At 43.2% G+C, this 9,928-nt stretch overlaps 1 protein-coding gene across 1 annotated transcript; it reads left to right on the top strand.

Moving 5' to 3' along the window:
• Nucleotides 1–4,298: 4,298 nt before the first annotated feature.
• Nucleotides 4,299–9,374, top strand: dusp5 (dual specificity phosphatase 5). Its single transcript, XM_084006476.1, has 4 exons — nucleotides 4,299–4,784; nucleotides 5,590–5,723; nucleotides 6,360–6,579; nucleotides 8,588–9,374. The coding sequence occupies exons 1-4, from the start codon at nucleotides 4,421–4,423 to the stop codon at nucleotides 8,992–8,994; spliced, it is 1,125 nt and encodes a 374-aa protein (XP_083862602.1). The 5' UTR covers nucleotides 4,299–4,420; the 3' UTR covers nucleotides 8,995–9,374.
• The last annotated feature ends 554 nt before the right edge of the window (nucleotides 9,375–9,928 follow it).

Below are 9,928 nucleotides of genomic sequence, written 5' to 3'. Positions count from 1 at the left end.
TCACAGAGCAGCACAACAATACCTCAAGCTCACCGGTGAATTCCCGTGGTGCTTTCACCTCTGTGACACAAACAGGGCAAGCCACGTTGATTCCCGACCTCAGGCCTCAACTGTTTTTAATCGAATGGAATTTTCACCCAGAGAGCCAGATTAGCTTTTCTTTGGAACAATAACTGGGGGTCGGTTAATGTGTGAGTGAGCCTCCTTCTTTCTCTCCCTCTCCCTGTCTTGCCTAAGAGCTTGGCCTTGCCTCGGAGAGTCAGAACATGACGGTGAGCAGTGGGTGGGAGTCGTGGGGTGAGTCAAGCCTTTCAGGCATTCGCGTATAGCCTGAGCCTGTGCTCGGCATGTGTCATCCAGGTCATCATATCATGACTTGAACTGAGGAATACCAAACATTCCTGTTGCACATTGAATTTGGCAGCCACAGGTATGCTGGAGCGCTGGATGTGATGTGACCTGAGCGCGCGGTTACTCACAACGCTGACGTTTGCCGTTGCTGTCTCTGGTCGCGCACATAAACAAGAACCGGTGTGTGACTACATACCATCAGCATTCCCCGGACTACTCTGCTCTACTCTTACTAAATTGTTGTTGTGTTACGGGCTTTGTTTACTACCATTACACTTGATTGTCCCTAATATTCTGCCATAGCTCCGTATTAAAAGCACTAAATGTGGATTTGTTCGTATGAGTGAACATTTTTACAGTTCAATGTAATAATGAATGTAATACTTTAATTTGAGTTATTTTATGTTAATAATAATAATAAGCTCAGTCTCAGGTTCAAGTCCCAACATGGACTGGTAGCGGGAGAGGTGCCCTGCTGAGGTGCTGTTGAGCAAGGCACAACACACTATACTTCATATTCTTCATCATTCATTTGGTAACATTTCCACGGATTCAAATTTCAAGCTACTCCCTCATATTATTTAGACTATTTAAATTCACAGTTCCGATTCAAATGGATTGCTTTAGATTAGAAGGAATGTGATTTTGAATTTTAAATTTGACTTTGTTGATTTGAATTAACTTTGAAATATTGGTATCACAGCAGAAGTTGAGCCGTCCGACGGGAGGTCATATTGTACGCAGTTATATAATAATATATAAATAAAATATACCTTCAAGTGCCAAAGCTGCCAACAGTAGAATCTGTATAGAGTACACAGAGGTCTCTTTGTCATAACCCCCCCTTTTTTTTAGCAGTGATGGTCATACTTAGTTTGATGCAACAGGATGTTGTTGCCCATTTAAAGACACATACTTGGTTTATTAGTTTCTTGTGATGATTTTCTTTTTAGTTATGTGGTGGGACATTTGGAATTTCAACCTGCTGTACACATTTGGTCAGCTGAGGTGAAATGAGTAATGTGGCCCTTATTGGGAAACAGTGTCATCATCTGGAGGCCCAGTCAGCAAATCAGGAAGCACCTGTGCAGCTGAGGGGGGAGGGGGGGGGGGGGGAGCTAGAGGGGGAGAGAGGGGGCACATGTCCCAGTGAAGGCGACCTATTGTGTTTTGGAGCTTTTTATAAGTCACATGGGAAGAGGGACATTCTGGGCAGGAAGTGACTTGACGCACTTACATACCGTAGCTAATGCAGTTTGGCCAACAGTAATTGTCTGGTGTTTAATGAAAAAAAAAAAAGTCTTGTGACAGGAGTTACTCGCAGCACAAAAACAGACACATCAACATGGCTGCAGTACAAACTATTTTGTCAATAAATAAAGCAAAAAAGGGACAAGAAATCTCTTTTTCAGCCATGGATCTTCTTTGATGAAATAAGTCAAGAATTCCACATATTTTATCTTTAAACATCACATATTTCTGACACCTTAAAGTTTAATATTTTGTTGCATTCCCCCTCCTTTGTGGATATTCTCAAATCCTCCATCCAGCCTGCTGTCATTGTTTTTCCCTTGACGAGTAAGAAGTGTTACATTAACGAGAACAGTCGTTCTTCATGATGTAGAATTGACATACGCTACAGACATTCCCACTAAATCCTCTAGATTTCAATGAGCATGATTCTTTTTAAAAACTGGTGCACTTAAGTGCTACGGAGGATCATATGACAGATCATTATAACTGTGTGATTTCTAAACAAAAAAATCCAATTGTTCAGTCCTCATACTGAAATGGTGAGGAGGATTTTATGACAAAGCCAATGATAAAGGCTGGCTCATTAGCAGCGGCAGCCGAGACCACTACTTGTCACAGTCAATAGTCTTCCCTTTAAGGCTGCAACTAATTATTATTTTCATTACTGACTCACATACTGATTATTTTCTCAATCTTTGGTCGATACAGTCTGTCACCAAGTAGCACAGAATGGCCATGATTTGCTGTTCCCAGAGCCCAAAGTGACGTCAGTCCAATACTCAAAGATATTCAAGTTACTCGGAGAAAACCAGAAACCAGATTTGAGCAACTGGAACATGTGTAGCTTGGGCAACCGTATCTCAAACTCCAAAAAGATAAAAGAAATAACGTAAACCAGAAGTGACCTGTTGCACTTGTGACCCGATGACATCACTACACAGGTGACACACTTTGTGAAAATTTTGCGTTCGACACAGACAGGACTCTGTGCATGTAGGATTGTGGTTGCCTTAAAAATTGCCTGCTGGGTTCCTCAATCTATTAGCAATACTACAGAGCCACTGATATACTGAGGCAATCCTGTTAGAGAGATGTGGGTTGAAACTTTTAATGTCAGAGCGAGAGAAAGGAGGGAGGGAGGGAGGGAGGGGGGGAGGGAAAGAGACCAGAGGAGAGACAAAGGGAGAGAAAGGAAAAGAAGGGATATATATATATATATATATATATAAAAATAACCAGAGTGAAAATCCAGTTGAGCATCTTGTTTTTCTGGGTCTACTGTTTGTATTTGCGGCCGACACTAACGAACCCCATAATGAAATGAGGGCTCGGAGGGATGGTGGGCCTCCCCGCTCATGATGTCACAAGCCCAGATTAGACTGAACCATATGGCACACTGTCTGCTGCCCGGCTAATCTTCAGCCACAGGCATCCATTCATCTATCTACCTATGATGATAAGAGTGATACCGCTCTGCTTGCTCTTTTGGGTTACAGGATTCAGTACATTTACAGTTGGATTAAGGGCTAAAGTGACATTATTCACAGTGAGTACAAACACACGCAGACATGCAAACAGAACCCAAACAGTCCCGAGCTGTGTGTCATGTGAGTGCATGCAAGGTGACGTTTAAACCTGTTAATTCATCGGGAGGGATTAGGCTTACATGCTGAGGGCATAAGGCAGGTTCACTGGGCTATACATGGGACTGGGCGGAAATGAGAGGTAGCTTTTGTCAGCTACTTGTCCTCCAGCCAATGAGCTCTGCATGAAAGGCCCCACATTACTGAGTACTCATGGAAGATTATTTATAAGTAGCCCCAACAACAAACACAAAAAGTACATTTGGGGATTGAGTGTATATTATATGACATGCTATTTTTATTCATATTTTATCACTCTTAATATGATTGTTTTTTGTGGGGAAGATCTGATGTTTGTTATTGGGCTCTGTCTTAGAACATTTGCTCTGTTTCAAATTTATATAAGTATGTAATTTAAGTTTGTGTTTTTATTTACTGTACAGTGCAAAATATTTTTTTTATTAGGGCCAAAACAATTAGTCGATTAAGTGATTAAGAACTCAAGCCTAACCCATAGGCCTAATCAGAAGCTATTCTTATAATTAATTGATTGTTTAAAAAAATTGCCTAGTTTCCAGCTTCTTGATGGGAAAAAAATGCAGCTTTTCTCTGTTTTCATTTAACATATCATTAAAATACTATATGACTTATGTCATCTTGCAAACCAAATGAATAATTGTTCACAATGGAGAATCAGCAGAATAATTGATCAATAATCAAATATATGGCTGCTGTTGCAGCCATGTATTTCATATATGATATTCCTGTAACGTCTTCATCATTCATCTAGAATCTCCATCACATTTTAGACATTTGTATCTGTGGCTGTGATGTTTGATAGCGTCCTTCCGTTGTTTTGTTTGCCACTGTAGCGTTGGAAGCTGCAAATGAAAGCAGCGTTAGTGGTTCTGCTGAAGCACAAACAGTGAGTAATAGTTGAATCAAGCACACTGCAGCAGAAGAGCTCTTTATTTACCAGGGCAGGGTGGGGGCGGAGTCACAGGCTCAGTCATCAGCTGTGGGCGTTGTTTTGTTCTCGCCGGTGTCCAAATATGGTTCGCGACGTCACGCGCCGGAGGTTCCATTCACATAAAACTGATTGGTCGGAATCCCCTTGGAGGACATGTAGACACGGACGCGCACGGGACTCCTCGCTCGCCCGTATCCGCCGTTCAGGAGTAAATCCAGCTGAGTTCTTTAGGCAATAACAACAACAACTCCTCGGCGTCGCCATGAAAGTGTCCAGCGTAGACTGCCGGCGTCTGAGGAAGATCATCAGGAAGGAGAGCGGGAGCTGCCTTATTGTGGATTGCCGACCTTATCTTGAATTCACGAACTCCAATATCAAAGGGTCCGTCAATGTCAACCTCAACTCCGTGGTGGTCCGGAGGTCCCGCGGGAGGCCCGTGCCTCCGCAGTTTGTCATCCCGGATGAGAGATCCCTGCTTCGGCTTCGGGAGGGGAGCATATCGGCCATCGTGGCTCTGGACGACCGGACGTCCCACTGGCAAAAACTGAAAAAGGACAGCGTAGCACAAATAGTAATAAACACCCTCTGTCAGCTGGCGAGCGGGGCCAACATCTGTTTCCTGAAAGGTGAGCGCTTCGTGAAATTAAACTTGAATCCAGAAAGGGTGAATAAATAAATAAATAGTTTGTTTAGTTATTGTTTCAAAAAATAGGATAGCTGTAAGACAGCCAGCGAGGTGATTTAGAGCTTTACTATTTCATATTTCAGCTTTTTTATTATTATTATTATTATTATTATTATTATTATTATTATTATTATTATTATTATTATTATTATTATTATTATTATTATTATTTATGAGAGTGCGTTTTACTCGAACACGTCAGGTCGTATGTGCCCATGCCTTGGCTGACATTTAAAAGTAGAAGAATATTTTCTGAATTTGAATGACTTCCTTCGTTATCCGTCCGTTTGTGTTGAGAGCAGCCTTCGTTCTTCTCTCACTTCTCGGGGAGATGAACGTCCGTTGCGTGCGTCAACGGAGCGGATGAGTCAGTGCGAGAGAAACGCAGGCGAAGTGATGTTGCGGTGACTTTCAATGATAAAAACAAATTGAATCCCGAGTTTCTATGTGTGTTCTTAGCTAAATAAAACCATCGGGCTCGTGATAATATGTGGAAAACGCATCCGTTTCCGTCTGTCACCTCCGCGTCCTCAGGATGTTGCCCTAAAAGGATTACCGGCCTTTTCAACCGCAGGCTCCTGTAATTAATTAGGCGCTTATAATCAGGTTATAAAGGTCATAATCCGCTTCTAAGACATAAACCATTTCACAAGGTGTGTTTGTGTGTTGGGGTAGAGGCAGCAGACTTATTCTAAGCGTTATTACAGTGTGTGCTCATGGTTTCCCCCCCTCCCCCCTTCTCTCAGGAGGATACGAGGACTTCCACTCTCAATACCCTGAACTTTGCACTGAGGTGAAAACCATCGACCAGAGCGGAACTGAAACCGAGAAAAGAGTCAACAGCGAAAAGCTTTCTCACCACAAACCAGATTACGATCAGGTATGGAAACACCCTTACAACGCAGTACATGCCTCTCACGCACACATCTACTGCCAGTTTCAACGAAAGAAATACATCCAACTCCCTGCTGATATCAGACAGATTTATATTTGGCATCAGCCCATCGAAACCTTTTCTCAACATAATGTGATATTCTCTGACCTTCAGCCATTTCATATTTGAGACAACTAAATGATGCCCAGCTGACATCGGTCCCCCCCCATCGAGAAAAACACTCTTCTCATCTCTGACCTTTCTTCTATCTCCTCCACTGCCCAAATAGAAAGCATGTGGCTGCTTCCCACCTCAAAGAACACTCTATTGTGTCTGTTGGCGTATCGTGGGGTGATTTAACTAAATGCATTATAATAGGGGGAGTCCATCCATCGTTCAGCCGCATGCATCCCTCTGCATTTTGTCTGCAAGTGAACATAATGTTCTGTTCTGCAGTTTACTGAGCTGATAGGTGTTGTGGCTATAGGAGCATTTTCTCAGGGTGGATTATGGGTGGATTAAGGCAGATGCATCAGGATCTGGGGTCCAGTGTTATGACTTGCTAGGTGGCCGTGAAATCACACTGTTCTAGTCCTTATCTGCATGAACTCACGTCTCTCTCTCTCCCTCTCTCCCCCTCAGGGTAAACCTGTAGAGATCCTGCCTTTCCTCTACCTCGGTAGTGCCTACCACGCCTCCAGACAGGACTATCTAAGCGACCTTCACATCACAGCCTTGCTCAATGTGTCGCGTAGGGACCTGCAGCCGGCCAAGGGCCACTACGACTACAAGTGGATTCCAGTGGAGGACAGCCATATGGCAGACATCAGCTCCCATTTCCAGGAGGCCATAGATTTTATCGGTGAGTTGTAAGGAACGAACAATGTACCTGCATGGCTCTCCTTTTATGGTGGGGCGTCTGAATCTGGATTCTAAAAAGTTACATGGCTCAATCCTCCAAATATTTAGGACACTCAAACTAGCTATGGAGGGAAATAAATACACCGCCACCAAAATGGGATCTTTTCCTGGAACAACTTGAACTTCTGGATATGTATAGAACAACATTACCCTAAGGGCTCTCCTATACATAGGTGTGTTTATTTTTGAAATGCGTCTTCAAATAAACCCCCTTTTGTCACAGCCGCTACCATTCACAAATAGAGGGCTATTCAGGGTAATCAGTTTAACCTGATCGCCTGCCTTCAATCCCCCTCAACATATCCAGCCACCCTGCTTTCATTCAGGATTTGCTCACATCACCCATTCCCTCCCTCCCTCCCACGTCTTAACTTGAAAAAGAACACTCCCATGCCGTCATCGCCTCCGAGGCTTAATGTCAGTGGTTTACTCTGCCGGGTGTGGCCAGTCAGTGTGACAACTGGGTGAGCTGTCTGTGATTAGTAATGGCTGCGTGGAGGAGGAGGATGGGGGCTGAGTGACGCTCTCACACACACACACACACACACACACACACGGCTGCACAGTTGTTGGTTTGCTCGCAGGTGAGAATCTAAAGGACCTGAGGACGGTGGGGCAGTGAATGTGTTGAGGAGGAGCGAGTGTGTGGGAGAGGAGAGAGGTGCTAGATAATAGCAGAACATGTACATAACGCACTCTTGGCTATTTATAACCAGGCATAGGCAAGGACAAAGCTCACCCACTCGCCGGTGGCTGTCTAGTACTGGCGGCCTGCTATTGTTGGTATTGTGCATTGTTTGGGGATGCAGCCTACATTTGGGGTGTCTTTGTGTCAGCCGGTCTATTTTTAAATAAGACCAAACGTTTTTTTCTTTTCACAGAGGGCTACCAAAAATGTAGCAGTAGTGTGAGTTATTGGTGACATGAAATGTATCACCAAGAAATCAATAACCAATCAGATGAGTATTATTGACCCACTGTTGCCATCACTTCCTACTTTTACCCCACAATCCGCCCCTCCAGATGGGAAGCTCATGATTCATTCATGTGGTTTATAGTGATGCTGTCAGAAGTCATCGTCCCCACAGCAGTGGCTCTCAGAACCAGACAGTTTCTATTGTTACAAATGCTTCTATTCAATGCATATACATAGAGAGAGGCAGGTGTAGGTATCGGCGGTGGCTCCGTGGAGCTATTATTATTACAAAAGTCCTTATGGTTGGGTTGAGTTTCAAAAGAGCGTCAGGCAGACAGAAACGGAGACGTGTAGGTGTTCCAGGAATTAACAGAATCTTGAAATGTGTCGTGAGTGACACTTATACAGATGGTAGAAAGTAGATTGCTGTGTGGGCATTAAAGCGTACTGATCCGTGTGTAGGAGTGCTGCAGCCCTAAAGTAGAACACACACCTCTGTGCCACGGTGAGCTCTGCAGAAGCACCCACACAGCCGTGTAGGAGAAAGAAAGTCTCATGTACAGCTTCACTGTGTGTGACTCAGATGAGCCTCACAAGTGTCTGCGTGTCCAGCTGAAACTGTAATAAGACGAGTGAACATTCCTGTGTCCCTACTAATGAGGTGTACTGATAAAGTTGAGTTTCGTGTGTGTGAGTGTGAGAGAGAGACAGAAATAAGATGGATGTGCAGAAAAGTGTTTGCATTAATTAGTGAGTGGGAGTAAAGAGTATGATAGCAGAGTTAAAACGTAATTTATTCAACCTCATCACACAGCTTGACTTTGAACATATCAATAACGGACACACAAACAAACCTAAAAATAAAACCTGGCAAAACAACATGGATTCTACTTTGAAATTGACCATTTAAAAAAAAAAAAGAATTGAATGAATGCAAGGTTTGAATCATAATTTTGCTGATGATCACAGAAAATTATGCCATCTCACCACAGATTATTAACCTGAGCTTGTCCCTTTCTTGTTCTCCTTCCAGATCACGTCAAGCAATCAGGGGGAAAGGTTCTGGTCCACTGCGAAGCAGGCATCTCCCGCTCACCCACCATCTGCATGGCCTACATCATGAGGACCCAACAGCTGCGGCTGGATGCGGCCTTCGACATCATCAAGCAGCGCCGGGCCGTCATCTCTCCTAACTTCAGTTTCATGGGTCAGCTGCTGCAGTTTGAGTCAGAGGTCCTCTCCATGGCCCCGGCTCATGCCTCCACACCTGAACCCGCCACACCCTCCGCCCCAGAGTCCGCCTCTTTTTTTGCCAATGACTTCAATCCGACCTTCAACCCCAAAAACTTTGAGCCATCCGTGTTCACCCTTCCTACCTCCTGCCTGCAGTCCCCGGTCCACCACCAACTCAAACTGAGCCCAATAACTGCACTGCCTTAAAATGAACTGCGACTGCTTGTAGTCTTACTTGAAAAAATAAATAAAAGTAATGGTCTCTGTGTGGCTGTTGTTGAAACCAGCAGAGCAGATAGACAGAAACAGAAAAGTCAATATAAAGGTATTAAGTTTGTGGGACTTGAGGCCTCTGAGCCATGAACCATGGGCTCCTGTTTTCCTGTCTTCTGAACTGCTATGATAAAACAACACAGCACAGCGATAAACTGCAATATAAATGCCTTAGGTTGATATTGTGATTCTTGCCTGTTCACAAATACGGTCAGGCATTTAAACCTAATTTATTTAAAAATTACAGTCTGTCTGATTATTTTTCAATAATGTGGATGTTAATATGTGTTTAATAAATGTTTTCACCACTAAAATTTCTGTGTTGTCAATTAATAATTCTTGAGTTGTGTTTTTAGTTGATATCTCGACAGGCTAACTGAGAAGTCAAGGTAATGTATTGCAGGCCTATATTAATATAATTCCAGCATGTACAGTGAGAACCATGATCTCTAACAAGTCAACTTAGAACAAAAACACATCCTTTTTAAAGCTTTGTGAAGATGCATTTCCCAGCTAATACGAGAGGATTTTTAATAACTAGCTTAGAAGTAGCAGAATTCTAAAGGTACACTAAAGGTTGAAAAAGGTCACCAAATCTTGATATAATGGTTGTCACTGGAAGGACGGGTATGAATTGTAATCTTAAAAGTAAGTAAATAAAGTTGTGAGACTAATGGAAATACTCAAGTACAGTACTTGACGAGTCCCAAATAATGCTACATTTAACCACTGCATACCTGTATCCTGCTTTCTATATTAGAGTAATTCAGGTTGCATACCCAGGTTTCTGAAAGCAGGATATGGCGTTTACAATCACAGCATAAACCGTGAAAGGCCTAAATTCATTAGAAGAGGTAACAGTGACATC

The sequence above is a fragment of the Eutrigla gurnardus genome, assembly GCF_963514095.1.
Source record: "Eutrigla gurnardus genome assembly, chromosome: 3".
Lineage (NCBI taxonomy): Eukaryota > Metazoa > Chordata > Actinopteri > Perciformes > Triglidae > Eutrigla > Eutrigla gurnardus.
Note: the sequence above shows the minus strand (reverse complement) of the source record. Positions and strands in the feature narration are given on the sequence as shown.